Genomic DNA, 16009 nt, shown 5'->3' on the forward strand with positions numbered 1-16009 from the left:
AAAAGACAGCAAGTAGATGGCAGCCAAGATATATATAAAAAAACCCCTTTCCATTGCTGCCCTTTCATTGATCAATAATTACAAAGTTTTTCTTTTTATTTTAAGTTCATCAGTGAAAGATGTAAAGGGAAATACAAACTGGAGTTTTGATGTACTGGATGAAGTTGATCAGGACAGGAAATTCATTTGAGAGAGTTATCTATCAGGGCCCTTGGTATGTTGCAGGTTGCATAAGCAGCAGTGCAACAAGGAGCTGTTGTGGATGTGTGGTAAAGGCACACTATGATAAGAGCAAGACTTAGAGTGGCAAGGTTTCAGGCTGGATGTGTGGATGTAGCTTTTGAACATGTTAATAAGTAGTTCAGACGTTTTCCTAGTTCAAACCCCCAAATATCACTAGCAGAAAATTTGCAGACACAAACAGACATAAGCTGCCAACAATAACATGAAAAAAAAACCTAGCATTTTTACTTCAGGAAAACTAGCCAGCTTAGGAGAGGGAAAGTCAAGATAGTCTTTTTTACTATTTTGCAGGATACACAAATGCAAATTTAAAATGTATCTTTATTCCTTGATGGATCTGTAACATTTCCTGGAAGAATGCTGGATTTGAGTCAAGATTATGGATTTCACTTATTTTTATTTATTTATCTTACTTATATCCTGCCTTTATTATTTTTGTAAATAATTCAAGGTGATAAACACACACAATATGGCAAGCTGGTAAAAAACTTATTCACCAAAGCCTATTTTGTGACTATTATTTTAATGTTCCCACTGCGAAAGAAAAGTAATCCCAGAAAGTTTTAGGAGCTGTGTAATATCAGGGGGAAAGTATTCTACCTTACCTTGTTTTTTGTGGGGGGTTTTGGCTAGTTTTTGATAGCAAATGCACGTTCCTCCCTCTTTTGGTTTAAGAAGAGGAATATAAAAATGTGATCCATTCACTCTGAAGAAGTACAGACTGTTCTCTCATTTTAATTTGGTGCATGAGCAATTTGGACCTCAAATGTTCCACCAAAGAAGCTGGCATTTTTTTTTGTTAATCTGAAAGGACGGTTTTTTTATCTAAGTTAAGAATGTGCTTTTCACATACACAAATAGTGGGAGAAGTAATTTAGAATTTCTTGGGTGAAGCATCTTTCAGTGGAGTTTTTTTGGGTTGGTTTTTTTTTTTTTTGCTCTTTAAATCTCTGCTCCTGAAGGATGAAGTCTGACAGTTTGGAGACATACAGTGGTGGGGCTGAGCTGTTCAAAAGCACAGTCTGAGTGGGATTTATGATATGCTTAAAACCTCACAAAATTATAGCTGGAAGAAATTTGGGCATGGGTGACTGGTGGATACACACCCACACCCGGGAGGTAGTATTTTGTGAACATGAGCATCTCAATAAGAGAAGGAGATTCGGCGCTGCTATCTTGTAACAGAAAGGCTGTGAAGAGGTGGTCAGGCTTGCAAATGGGCATCCTGAAGGGTCTACAAAATAGAGGTTGGTTACCAGAAACTGCTGAGTCTGTGCTCTGCAGAGGGTTAGAATATACTACTCTGGGTGTACTCTAATGACTGTAATTTTTATTAAATGTGTGAATTGCTGAGGAGTGGATCAAAAATCTCTCTCCTCCCTGTAGGTTTGGCTGTGTTTGGTTTCTAGCTTTATAATCTTTGCTGCTTACTTCGCCACTCCTTTCTCCTTTTCAGAATTTTTTTTTTTTTGGGGGGGGGGGGAAGAATTGCTGCTGCTGCTACTGCTGCTACTGCTCTCTTTTGTTTACAAGATGTGTTGACTGTGTATTTTGTTTCTCCCCTCTCCAGCTGCTCCAATGCACAGATGCAGAAGATGGCTTAGCAACAGACCAACCTTCTCCCATGCTGGGGTCCCTCTGTGCCCGGCAGTCGGACTGATGTGAATCTTTTGATTTGGATTGAAGAAACTTGTTCCCAAAGCCATTCTTCCCTAATTCATGAGCCAGCAGGATGTGGTCGCCGTCCTTTCAGAACGCCTTCTCATAGCTGCCTACAAAGGGCAAGTGGATAATGTGGTGCAGCTTATCAACAAGGGTGCCAAGGTAGCTGTTACCAAGGTAACACGAGAAAAAAAAAAACTCTTTACAAATTCACTGAGAGCTAAGCTCACTCCCAAAGTATTTTTTTTTTCTCCTGTGATAAATATCTTCTGGCTTTTGAAAGTGTAATTGTTCCAGAGACTGGTATGGATGAATGTGTGTGTGGGTTGTTTTTTATTTTTCATTCTGCAGTTGCATTTAGGTGTCAAATAATTTTCCTTCTCTTCTGCTGTTTTTTTTTCCCCTCTGAAAGGGGAAGAAGCAAAAAGCTTTGGCTAATAAAATGTGCAGTTTTCAAAGCAGATTTTGCATTTGTGTTGGCAAGGTTGAGTGCGGTGAAGTGAAGGCTGGGGGCAAATTGAACCAAAGTCCTTTGGGGGTTTCCTGAGATGAAGAAATGGAGGTGGGATAAATACACTTTAGAAGGAGGAAAGCATTTTGGGGGGGAACAACAGGTTCTACATCATGTATTTCGTATTTTCAAATGGCTGAGAACATGTTGAATGCTTCTAGCGTATTGTATGTTGTGCCCATTCTACTAATTTCTCCAAGTGAAGATTTTAAAGTAGTGAATCAGACTTAAAAAACCTTGAACTAGTCCATTGAGTGCCATCAAAATTTAGCTTCAGATAAGACTTTTTTTTGCAACCATGAAGCTTAAAAATGGGGGAATGCTAAAAAAAAAAAAAAAAGCCCCCAAACCCTCAGTTGTCTTCATCTCTCTCGGGAGAAAGATTTATTCCTCTGATGTTGTTCAAAGAGACACAATTGACAAGCAACTCCTTGCTGATTCTGTTCTGAAAGGATCTCAGCCTGTAAACTGGGAAAGTAGCTGTGATCTGACTTGATTCCCAGGTTTTTGTGCTTCACTCCAGATACCACAATGATCAGGGAAATGTAGAAGAGGAATCAAAGTTGCACGCAGTTTCTTCCTCTGAACAAAACAAGTTCTGAGTTATTTAGATCAGGGAACCACATTGTGACAACACTGTCAGTTTTAACACCACCACCCCCAAAAAAGAGAGAAGAACTGATGGTATCTTCAGAATGGCCCATTTATCTATAAATTTAAGAATGGCTTCTGCTATCTGCCAGTGCAGCTCCCAAAAAAGGAAAAGAAATTATTTTCCTCTCTCCTCTTATGTTTCTTCACCTTCTTTCCTTCCTTTATTTATATATGTGTATTCTACTTCTTTTGATAGTTTCTTGGCCTGGTGCATCACAACTCGGATTTGTAGACATTAAAGTAGTAGGTGTATATCTAAAAAAGAAAAGGCAGAATGCAAAGCAAACACAAATGTGTTTGTATTCCTCAGTATTATATAAATAAGCTTACCAGTAAGAAATGATTGACTACAGTTCATTGTTAAGTGTACATGTTTAGCAGTATGTCAGTGTTTACCTTGGAGTAAAATATTGAAATGATATTATAAGTGAAAGTTGGGGGGGGAGTCTGTCTGTAAGGACCTACCTCAGCTAAGACACTGTCTTAGTTTAGGAAAATAAAATGAACTGTATGGTGGATCAAGAATTAGTTTACAGACAGAATGTACCATGTTTCCACGAAAATAAGACCTGGTCTTATATTTTTTGTGCCTCCAAAAGAGGCACCAGGTCTTATTTTTGGGGGATGTCTTACCTTAGGACCGCCGGAGACAGGCCTCCCATGCCCTGACACCTGTCACGCCACAGCTTGACTTTTTCAGCCGCTGCTTGCCACCACTTGTGGCCGGACATCACGTTTTGCTGGCGTTTCAGGCCGGTGCCGCCCTTGTGGCAGGAGGCTGCTTGGTGCTTCAGGGCGGTGCTGCCACTCGTGGCCGCATGCCATGTAGCGCTGCTCACGGCGATGCCGCCCTTGCGGCAGGAGGCTGTGCAGCATTTCGGGCCAGCGCTGCCGCTCGCAGCAGGAGGTTGTGCAGTGCGTTGTGTTGTGGCGTGTGCAAATGGTGGCACTGGCCTGAAGCCCCACATGGCCTCCTGCTGCGAGCAGCCACACTGGCCCAAAGCACCGTGTGGCCTGCCATGAGCAGCAGACCGGCCCAAAACACTGCACGGGCTCCTGCGATGAGCAGTGGCACCAGCCCAAAATGCTGTGCAGCCTCCTGCCCTAAGCAGTGACACCAGCACAATTGGCGCGACGAGCCATGCAGCTGCAAGTGGCCATAGAAGAATTCGGGCAGTGGTGCAACAGGTGTTGGGGTGTGGGAGGCCTGGCTGCAGCAGGCCTACCATTGAGATAAGTGGGTGCAGCTTACCACTCCCGCCCTAGCTTGATTTTTATGTATGTGCATCGCCCCAAAATTAGGGCTTATTTTGGGGGTAGGGCTTATTTTCGCAAAAACACGGTATCAGAGTTCTTTGAAATAACTCATTAAACATTTTTTGTATTTGGGTTCAGTTCAAATTGTAAAATTGACTTTTGAAACCTTCTGTTTCCTGGAATTGTTTGGAATAGTGGTTGGATGCGGGCATAGACATTTTTGCATTTGTAGGTTTCGTTGCAGTTAGCTTTGTACTTCAATAACACCCAATTACAGTAATTTTAAGACGTGCAGTGCATAATTTAAACCCATCCAAGAGTCAAGATGCCAGCTTTCCCAGTCATCATAGATGCAAAGCTGGAAAATAAAGGGCAGAACAGCTGGTTCCACCAATATTTGGCAGGGGATGCCATGAATGGTGAAAACAGGTAATTATTGCAGTCCAGTTTTAAAACAGGATAATCTTTTAGATGTTGTGCTTCATGTGCTATTCAGCTCAGTACCTCGACTTACAACCACAATTGGACTGGAATCTTGGTTGTTGAGCAAAGCAGTTGCTAAGTGAGATGTCACACAAGTGCTTTGCTCAATGACAGCAATTCCAGCACACCTGATTGTGATTGTTTAGGGATTATGTGGGTGGTTAAGCAGATGGAGCCCCAGATAAGGAGTGCAAGGTGCTTTGTGGCGGGGGGGGGGGGGAGACCCTAGGAGGCTCTGATCAGAAGTTGAAAATCCTCCCTGCTGAAATCCAAGCAGGATTTCACCCCTTGAAGTGTGTGTGTGTGTGTGTGTGTGTGTGTGTGTGTGTGTGTGTGTGTGGCCTGTGCTGGGTCTCCCAAGGGTGCCCTTGAGGCACTCCATGTTCCTTTCCTTATCACACTGTCTCTGCTCAGGAGCTGAAAATCTTACCTATTGCAATACTGTATAAAAAGGAGACTGGGAAATAATTTGATGTAATTTATTGGTGATCTAAATGGCAGTTGTTTTGTAAAAAGCTATTTTTTGCTGAATCTAAAAATCTTTTTGTTTCTGTGGGAGTGAATTCAATTTGCGTGGAGTTCTTTGTTTACTTTCCATGACAGCAGCCCAATGGCCTTTTATAAATAGGGCGATTCCACAAGTAAGAGTGATATTCCATGCAATTACTATAAATAAAAACAACATAACATTGTATTTGGTACTTCTTGTTAAGTATCAGAATAAAGTGTCTTTCACCCAAGATATATCGGCTACATTTCTAATAGAATTACATTAGACTTTTTCACCCTTTAAATGGCAAACTTCTGCTCTTCTACCAGTTCCTTTTAAAACTGGCCTAGGAAAGAACATAAGAATTGGTCTGCTGCATCAGGTCAAGGTCCATTTTTATCCAGCATTTTGTTTCTTACATTGGCCGACCAGTTCCTTCTAGAGCAGGGGTCCCTAACCCCTGGTCCGTGGACCATTACCGGTCCGTGGCATGCCAGCAACCAGTCCGCAGAAACAAGCAAAGCCCCATCCATGGCATGCGGGCATCACACAAAACCATGCACTCTCCGGTCTGTGGAAAAACCTTTCTCCATGGAACTGGTCCCTGGTGTCCAAAAGGTTGGGGACCTCTGTTCTAGAGTGCTCCTAAGCAGCAGATGGAGACATCTTTTCCTGCTTGATGTTTTCTTACAACTCTGGCCCCAAATCACTCAATGAATTTCCATGGCTGAGAGCAGTCTTGAACCTGGATCTCCCCAGTCCTAGCACAACACCATAACCATCACAACATCAACCCGTCTTTGGCCATCCCCATATCTTTGCGGTAATGATTTTCACAGGTTAGTTATATGCTGGGTGAAGACATACAGTAGTCCTTGACTTACAGCCATTCATTTAGTGGCTGTTCAATGTTTAAAAGGCACTAAAAAAAGCAGCTTACATGCTTACAACCGTTGTAGGTAAACACAGTCAGGTAAATCAAAATTCAGGTGCTTGGCAACAGGCAAATATTTGTGATGGTTGCGGCGTCCTGGGGTCATGTGATCATTATTTACAACCTTCCTGGCTGACTTCCAACAAGCAAAGTCAATGGGGGAAGCCAGATTCGCTTAACAACCATGTGATTCACTTAACAACAGCAAGGTTTGTTTAATGACCATGGCAAAAAAGGTTATAAAATCGGGTGTGCCTCAGTTAACGACCCCCTTGCTTAGTAGCAGAAATTCTGGTCCCAATTTTGGCCTTAAGATGAGGATTACCTGTATTTCCTTTCTTGTCTATTCAAATCTCCTGCCCATCAGCTTCACTAAATGACCTAATGACCAGTCCTGATATTTCGAGAGGGGGAAAAAAATTCCCTATCTGCACTGTCCATGCTATGCATGACTTTATATAATTCAGTTATTTTCCTTTCGTTGTCATCTCTTTTTCTAACCTAAGGGTCCCAAGTAATCTTAAGCTTTCTTCTAAGGAAAGTATTTGAGCCCCCTGCCCTAGTAGCATCACCTCTGCTCTCTCCTACTATGCCGGTCTCTGTCCATCAGATGGCTGAACCAACCTCCACCCTGCCCCGCTCCCCTCAAGATTAAATCTTCTTTGCAAGACATTGACTTTAAACAGAAGAGTCTGGGAAGTGAATTTATAATATGTGTCTGTAGAAGAGCAGCTCCATGCCAGATGTCCTGCTGCCAAGCTGGTAGGAAAAGAAAAGAAAACAAAAAGACTTCATAACCTCTGACCTCTGCTGGAAAAAATCTGTCAGCGCTGGTGACAGAATGGTATCCTTTGCCAAAACTGAGGCAAGGAGAAAACTAAGAAAGGTCATGCTGCATTCTCCTAGTGCAGGGGTGTCAAACTGCTGGCCTGTGGGCCGGACGCGTCACCCGGAAGCCGTGCCCACCCCATTGCCGGCAATGGCAAAACAGTCCCGATACGTTGGGCGATGTCATGTGACGTCGCGAGTTTGACATGTCTGTCCTAGTGTGAAATATCTGAGGAGATTTGCAGGGAATTGCTGGAAAATTGCTACCTGAGATCATCTTCTCACACCTGAGAGCTTCACTTGGTTATACTACTACACTTCTGTTATAATACTAGTGTTTAGTATTATGTGAACAAGCCTTGGGCTCCCCACCAATGTTTGTGTTCAAGGAGCAATTGGAAATGTTCACATCTCTTCATAACAAATTTCAGTGGATGGTAATGTCCAAACTTTACATAAACTTGTTTTCTCAATCTGTGGGAAAGACTAAGCATAGCTAAGACTTTAAAGCAATTGAAAGCTGACCCTTAAGGAGAATTTGAAAGTGCATAAGGCTTCCCCATGTGATGGTGTCACATATTTTCACCTGAAAGTCCCTACAGATTAGTAGTCTGGGACTCTTTAAGATGTTCCAAAGTTGAAGTCATACAGCAGGAAGGTACCAAAGTTTGAGAAGGCTAGTTTAGTGTTATGACCAGACAGGTTGATATGTGAATCTACCTGATAATTGCTTACATGATTTTCTTTTGGCAAACCAGAACATCTTCTTGCCTTCGGAGCACGTGATACATACAAGTTGCTAACCCATGGCACACTTTCATAGATGTCCAATATCAGTGGACATTCTGAACAAATGCAGATACCTCTTGACTTATGTCCATTCATTCACTGACTTCAAAATTATGACACTGCTAAACAAAGGGAATTACAACTTGTACCCAAAATTACAGTTGTTGCAGTGCCCTGTGCTCATGATAAAAATTAGGCTGCTTGGTAACATGTCCACTCTTATGTGGGGGTGCTGCAGCTCCCCATCTCTTCCTCTCTCTAGGTTGCCCTGCACAGTGGCACTTGGCCACAGTACTGTGGGTCTGAAGTAGAGGCCCAGTCTCAATCAGCTGCCATTACCTCAGGTCTTGACTTTAGCCCTAGTGCTCCTTCTGCCATTGAGAAATGCCACCTATCTGCCCTCTGATGTAGGCCGCCTCACACAGCAACACCTTGTAGCAGTGCCGAGCCTGGGCCTAAATATAGAGGCCTGGAGCCTTCAGTCTCAGGGAATTTGCTACTATTCCAGGCTTTGCATTAGCCTTGTGTGTGATAAATCTTGCAATCTCCTCATGAAGAGCAGCTGTCTGGAGCATTTGTGGGTGATCTTATGTCCTCTTCTTATTTGGAGAGAAATGACTGAAGATCTGGCCTACTTGCTATCTCTCCATTCCGCCACAGTTGTCAGTTCTGCTTTTCACACAGCTTTCACTATTTCTTCCCTGGAAATCCCATTTCTGCTCATAATACCCTTGATGATGGAGATGGAAAAGCTTTTATTTTATTTTTGCCAGCTTTATCTTTCCCTGGAGCACCCTGGCACCATCTCCAATAGCACTCTGGAATTTCCCCAAGCTTCTGAAGCAGATTTTCAAAAGGACAGAAAATTTTACAAAGAGAGAAAAATTAATAAAAATAACATTGTCTGATGGGGTTTTTTTGTTCATAGGATCTAATCTTTATTTAAAAAACTGAGTGATATTTTTTAATATTATAGCATTTGGGAGTTTTTATTTGGTGAAGCAACCACTATCCATATAGGCTTTCAGACATTAATATCATTGTGGTCTCAGCTTGCCAGGATTGAAAAAAGTTTTCTGCCTTCTCTTTTCTTGACTGGAGGTCATTAAATCAAGCCAGGTTGAAGAAAACATGGGTGAAAGTTTAGATTTAATGATAATTCAGGTATGCATAATCTGGTAAACACATCTTGATAAGTATTCTGCAGGTTCAGACATATACTTAAGCTTCTTCTGAATTCTATATTGGTTAGAAATAGGACTAGTCTATGCATTTTTATTGATAAGAATCTCTTTCAGTTAATCTCTGGTGATATTTTACTCTTATAGTTCTGAAAAACATGTCAACCTCCTTAGTATTAGTATTACATAGTTCATTTTCATGTTAATAATAATAAAGTTGGAGGAACCTTGGAGGTCATCTAGTCCAACCCCCTGCTCAGGCAGGAAACCCTATACCATTTCAGACAAATAGCTGTCCAGTCTCTTCTTAAAAACTTCCAGTGTTGAAGCATTCACCGCTTCTGGAGGCAGGTTTATTCTGGAGGCACTGATTAATTGTTCTGACTGTCAGGAAGTTTCTCCTTAGTTCCAGGTTGCTTCTCTCTTTGGTTAGTTTCCATCCGTTGCTTCTTGTCCTGCCTTCAGGCGCTTTGGAGAATAGCTTGTTAGTGCTGAGGAACTATTAAATAGGTCACGCAACAATAGCATTTTATAACTACTTAGTAATATGTATTGTAATTTGCCAACTTAAATAGCTTCCTTTTCAGTTATCCAGATTTCTGGAAGGTTTGAAGTTATGTCTGATAATTCAGCTGTGTTAGCTGATTGTCGTTAATGTAGATGCTTGCATTGAGACAGATGTTGGTTTCCTCATTGAGCTCATGATCCACAAACAATATCTTCCAGTCTAAAACAAAATTTAAAGACATATCTGTGTTTTCATCATCAGTAGCAGCAGCTATGATTTTGCAAACTATGGGTAGTGCTCATTTAGCCACCTCCTTGTACGGTGACTGTTCTCAATTACAAAACTGATGAATAAGTAACTTTGTAATCAAACCCCACATTTACAACTTTCACATGTTGTAAAACACAGGAAAACTGAAGTAAGAACTTAGGCACAGACATGGTTTCACTTAGCGACTCCTTTGCTTAACAACAGAGTTGCTCATCCCAATTTAAATCCCTAAATAAGAACTATCTTATGAGGCAGAACAACCTGCCTCCAGAAGCGGTGAATGCTCCAACACTGGAAGTTTTTAAGAAGAGACTGGACAGCCATTTGTCCGAAATGGTGTAGGGTTTCCTGCCTGAGCAGGGGGTTGGACTCGATGACCTCCAAGGTCCCTTTCAACTTTATTATTATTATTATTATGGATCATCGCACAGTCAGCCAGATGTTCAGACTGGATTTGGCATTTTGTCTACCTATCGAGTCCTTACCCAGGACTTGGGATAAGCAGATGTGGATGTTTGATGGTATTACAGATATCGTCGCAGGATGGAAGCAGTTCCTAGTAAGGCCGCCTTTTGCAATTGACTAATAGCGAATTTGTCAATGTCAATGGTGTTCAAGTGGTGTTCCAGTTGTTTTGGGATTGCACCCAAGACGCCTATTACTATTGGTACTACCTTTGCTTGCTTTTGTCACAGTCTTTCTATTTCTATTTGTAGATCTTTGTATTTTGTTATCTTTTCCATGTTGTTGTTGTTGTTGTTGTTGTTGTTGTTATTATTATTATTATTATTATTATTATTATTATTATTATTATTATTATTATTTTGTAATTCTTTTTTTACTCCAATTATTTTTTATTACCTTCTGGCTTCAGTGAATCTTCTCTCCCCTTTCCTATTTACAGAGCTTCCCCAGCATCCAGCGTTCAAGCAGAGAATTTTCTTTCCATTTCCCTTTTACCAGTTTTAATGCTGTCTTGGTTATAGGTTGCACTTTTGAAAGTTTGTGCAACTGGTATTCTCTTGTACAACTGATATGCCCTCATCATCTTTGAGCAAAATGGGGAGCATATTACTTTTTTCCTAGAGCCTGTCAAGAGGCAAAACCAAGGTGTTATTCCTCTTTCTTGATGATGTCATCTCCTATATTTGAAATAGGTGGCTTTAGGCCATCTCTATTACTTCTTCCAGGTTTGACTTCCTTTCCAGATAACTGAAGTCTCCAATAGCAGGGGGGAAAAAATAGGCTCATTTTTTGTGTGATGTGGACAGGGCAGAGAGAATAATCACAGCAGAGAGCTATTTCTATAAGTCGCAAAAGTGCTTTTTTCAGAAGGCAACTGGACTTTCTTTGTTTTTCTTTGAAGATGTTTCACTTCTCATCCAAGAAGCTTCTTCAGTTCTTCAGAAAGTACCTTTGGGACAACCATGACCTGGATGACTGAGAAATCTCCATAGACTATTTCTATAAGACTTGATAGCTTGTCAAAAAGGCAAGTGACTTTCAAGAGGAAGATCAGCAGCTTGGGGCTCCTAAGGAAAGTTTAGCAAACTTCAGGTGTTCAAATCCACCTTCAGATCATTACCTTCAGCCCAACCTATTTCACAGGGTTATTGTTAGGGGAGAAATGGAGCAAAGAGTGCTATGTATACTATTCTGAGCTTCTTGGGAAAAAATGTAGCATGTGAATCTAACAAGCATAAATAAAACTGATGTTGGGAATTGGAGCCAGACTAAACATGGAAAAACAGAAATTGTCCACCTCTTCTCTATGTGCCCTCAAGTACTTCTCTGAAAGTTTAATTGTGGTTGAGGGGAACACAGTGGGAACATATGTTTGCTCCTTGGAAATACAGGTTGTCCTCAACTCACAACAGTTTATTTAGTGACCATTTGAAGTTCCAATGGCACTGAAAAAATAACTAATGATTGTTTTCACATTTATGACCATTGTAGCAGCCCCATGGTCACGTGATCAAAATTCAGATGTTTAGCAACTGACTCACATTTATGACGGTTGCCGTGTCCCAGAGCCATGTGATCAACTTTTGTAACTTCATGACAAGCAAAGTCAACGGGGAAGTCAGATTCATTTAACAACTGTATTACTAACTTAACAACTGCCATGATTCACTTAACAACTGTGGCAAGAAAGATCATAAATCAGGACAAAACTCACTTAACAAAAAATTTGGGCTCAATTGTGGTCGTAAGTTGAGGACTATACTGGGTTGCAATCATAATTGATTGGCCTTTCCTGTTAATACAAAGTGGCAGAGCTGGAGGAATTGTTGCTGTGTCCGTGTGTTTTTTTGAGCAACTCAGCAGGCTGCCCAAATCACCTGATTATTCTAGCCTGAGGAAAGTTTTTATGCCTGAGCCTCAACTTCCATCTACAATAAAAGGATAATGTTTACGTGTGCTTAATAACAGAATGCCGAAACAATAGATGTTTCTATCGTTTTATTTTACCACATAGTGATATGAAATTCAAGACACAAATTTTCTGACACTTCATTTGCCAGATTATAATGTATATTAACGTTTGCTTTTTAATACATGTATTATAAAAATATTCATGATTGTAAAAGTTATCAGTCTTGAACGGTCATTCGAAAGGGAGAGTTCTATTTTATCATAGCATGTTAACAACCAACTTTAAGGTACGAGTAAAAAGTAAATCCGAAGTAATTTTACCTTAAGACACCAAACCCAAAGAAACTGACCTTCGGTACTGAACCTTCATTTTGGGATAACACTAACCATGCTAATATGCTCTGGTATGTTCCAAAAAAGCAAGGGTTGTTTCTCCTGATGACATACCTTTTGTACAATCTAACCTGAGGCTGCTATATGGAAATAATGAGAGCCAATTTGGTCTAGTGGTTAAGGCACTAGATTAGACGCGAGTTCTAGTCCCACCTTAGGCGTGAAAGTCGGCTGAATGAATTTGGGCTAGTCCCTTTCTCTCAGCCCAACCCACCTCACATGATTGATGTTGTGAGGAAAATAGGAGGAGGAAGGAGTGTAGGTATGTTCACGGCCTTGAGGTATTTATAAAAGTAATAAAAGTGGGATCTGCAGTAAATAAATAAATAACTACTAAGAAGAAAAACAGTCCAACAAATTATGAAAATAAAGTACAGAGATTAATTGTGTGCAGGTAGTCCTTGTCTTACAACCACAATTGAGCCCAACATTTCTGTTGCTAAGTGAGACAATTTGTTAAGTGAGTTTTGCCCCATTTATGACCTTGCTTGCCACATTTGTTAAATGAGTCACTGCAGTTGTTAAGTTAGTAACACCGTTGTTAAGTCTGGCTTCCTCATTGACTTTGCTTATCAGAAGGTCACAAAAAGTGATCACATCATCCCAGGACACTGCAACCGTCATAAATATGAACCAATTGCCAAGCGTCTGAATTTTGATGGGGAAGCTGCAGCAGTCATCAGTGTGAAAAACAGTCATAAGTCACTTTTTTTCAGTGCCATAGTAACTTTGAATGGTCACTAAATGAACTGTTGTAAGTCAAGGACTACCAGTATTAGAAATAAATGATTGTATTAATCTGCCTGTTAAATATCTACATTGGTAGCTGTTCAAGTAAGTTAAGAACTTCCTTCCTTTTTTTTATTCCAGTTATTCCATTCCAGTTATTTAAATATCCGTAATTTAAGATTTAGAATTTACTTCAAGATCCCCAATGTCCCCTGGCTCCAAAGTGCAAATTGCACAATCTCCCAATGCCTCTTTGAGAGACGTTGCCTACAGAAGGTGAGGTGGTGTGATGGACCACAGTGAAATGACAGAGGTAAACATTAAGGCAGAACTATCATCTTTCTAGTATATACACTAGCAGAGCAGTGTATAATATCTTGGCCTCCAGTGAGAGATCATGTCTAAATAAGCAGGAGTAAGACATTACAACAAGTTGGAAGAGAAGGTGATGTAAAGCCTTACTGATAAAGTCCATCTTCCCAAGGTTTTCTAGTAGAAGATAAGGACATTTGGCTGAACTTCTTGCCTTAGTTTTTAGACTATCGAATGGGGGACTTATTAGCCTTTTTATCAAGGACTTCTCCATTCCGTGGTGGCGAACCTATGGCATGCGTGCCACTGGTGGCACATAGAGCTCTCTCTGTGGGCATGCGCGCCATCGCCCCAGTCCTAGGCCTTCAGCTGGGTTTTATAAAACCGTTTCGCTTTAGCCTCTGCCGCCGTGTGCAAAAAAAAAAGGTTCAATCAATCAATTTCAACTTCTCGTGGGGAAAAAAAAGATCTCACAAAGTTGGAATTGATTGATTGAACTTTTTAGTCCCACCAAGTCTGCCGTTGCCACTGAAGCCATGCCCACCTAATGGGCCACACACACACAATGGGCCACGCCCACCCGGCACCAGACGATACATAAGTGGGTTTTGGATTGCAGTTTGGGCACTCGGTCTCTAAAAGGTTCGCCATCACTGTCTCTGTTCATCCCAGCAATAGGAAAAGAGAACAGAAGGTGCTTTAGATTTTCCCATTCAAAGCTTAAAAATGTAGGACGAAATAGACCTCCTGCCAATCCTGAAACACAGGGACATCTCTGTAACAATGCATAATGCACGTCTACCCACAAGGAAGGTTTTCATGAGAATTATCCTTTTGAAGCTGGTGCAGAGAAATACTTAGATATTTAAAAGAAACAAGTTTATTACTGTATTGGACCTAGTATTCTAAATAAAATCAGTGTTGTCATTGATTGCTGGCTAAACTAGTTACTTACAAATACTGCCTTCTTGAATAAGATCTTAGATGTCAGTACATATTCGAGGTTCAAAATAGTATGGTAAGAGAGAGATCAATGTCTGGGCCTTCTGTTTAGATATTTTTAGGCAAGGGCTGTTCCTCCTTTTTTGGAAGATAATTGAAAGGTTAAAGAAACATAATTGAAGGCTTGGAAAATTGACTGTTACTTTATCCAGCCGAGCAAAATGCTTCATTGCCGATGTCCTTGATCCAGTCAGCAAATTATAAATTATTTTGTAGTTCTTGAGTGGAAGGATATTTATAACCACCTCTCCCTTTACTATGTCCCTATTTTAAAAAAAAATCGTTAAAATAGTTCCTGAAATACCCTCTTGAAGTAGATCAAAATGAAGTCGTACTCCACTATAGTAATCCGTGACATGAAACCCCTCCTTTGTAATAACCGATAGTTTTTAACCCTCAAACAGTGTCTATTATCATACAGTTACAATACAAGGGTAACTGAACTGGTTGCTGTTCATTATCTGTTCATCAACCATGATGGTGTCCTAGCTGCTCATCCTAGCTGGATTAATCATTGATTCATATTCTCAGTAACAAGATGAAAGGTTGGGTTTAGCAATGTGCTATGTGGACAGGTTTAATCCAAGCAAACCCATCCCAATCTTTTTTTACTGGTTTCCTGTGATCTGTTAAGAATAAAGATAAAGAATCACTGTGGCCTGTTAATTGCACTTTAGAATTGCAGACAATCAGAAACTGTTAGCCTAAAATCCATTTGAAACCTATTTATAATTTAAATGTTATAGATCAGTATTAATACTGAATGAGGGAATGGTTAATGTTGCCTAAAGACATATAAACTGTCTTTCCTCTTGTCTTGATTAACAACAACTCATGTGAAGTCTTGATCATCCAGGAGATAATTGTATGGCTTATATTTGGCCCACCTGTTGTTTTAATGACAGTCATTGGAAAAGCCATAATTCAATCAAGGGAAGCTGTGGTGCATTTAATGTATCATCAAAGCTACAGTTGGTAGGAAAATTGCATTTTGACTTTGATGAGTCATAGCTACATTTTACTTGGGACAGAGGTAACCCTGCAAAGATCAGCCCATCAAGGTAAACTAAATAACGAGATCCCTAAAAATATAGGTGCCACCATATAAGGGTTTGAGGGGATGAATGGGTAGATCCAGAATTTATTAGTAAGACCTGATATGTAAAAGTGGTGATGCAGCCCTTTCAGATATTCACATTCCTTGGTTTTGTCATGACCCCAAGGAAAGGAATGATGGTTGTGGCAATGTTCTACAACTGTGATATGATCCTCTGGAGTGTAAAGTTAAATTGTAGGGAGATGTTTGGGTTCCTGCTGATGCACCATTTCTCCTGCTGCCTGGTAGACTGGTTCCTGACCTTCTGATTGGGTTGTTTTGGAGTTCCCC

At 40.6% G+C, this 16009-nt stretch overlaps 1 protein-coding gene across 1 annotated transcript in view; it reads left to right on the forward strand.

The window, feature by feature from the left end:
* The first annotated feature begins 1753 nt into the window (after positions 1-1753).
* The window catches only part of ANKRD6 (ankyrin repeat domain 6), a 46874-nt gene continuing 32618 nt past the window's right edge, over positions 1754-16009 (forward strand). Inside the window, exon 1 of the mRNA XM_015817379.1 lies at positions 1754-2082. Coding sequence (XP_015672865.1) covers positions 1963-2082 — 120 coding nt within the window. The 5' untranslated portion in view covers positions 1754-1962. The remainder of the gene's footprint in view (positions 2083-16009) is intronic.

This window comes from Protobothrops mucrosquamatus, unplaced genomic scaffold (assembly GCF_001527695.2).
Source record: "Protobothrops mucrosquamatus isolate PMUCROS unplaced genomic scaffold, P.Mucros_1.0 scaffold582, whole genome shotgun sequence".
NCBI lineage: Eukaryota > Metazoa > Chordata > Lepidosauria > Squamata > Viperidae > Protobothrops > Protobothrops mucrosquamatus.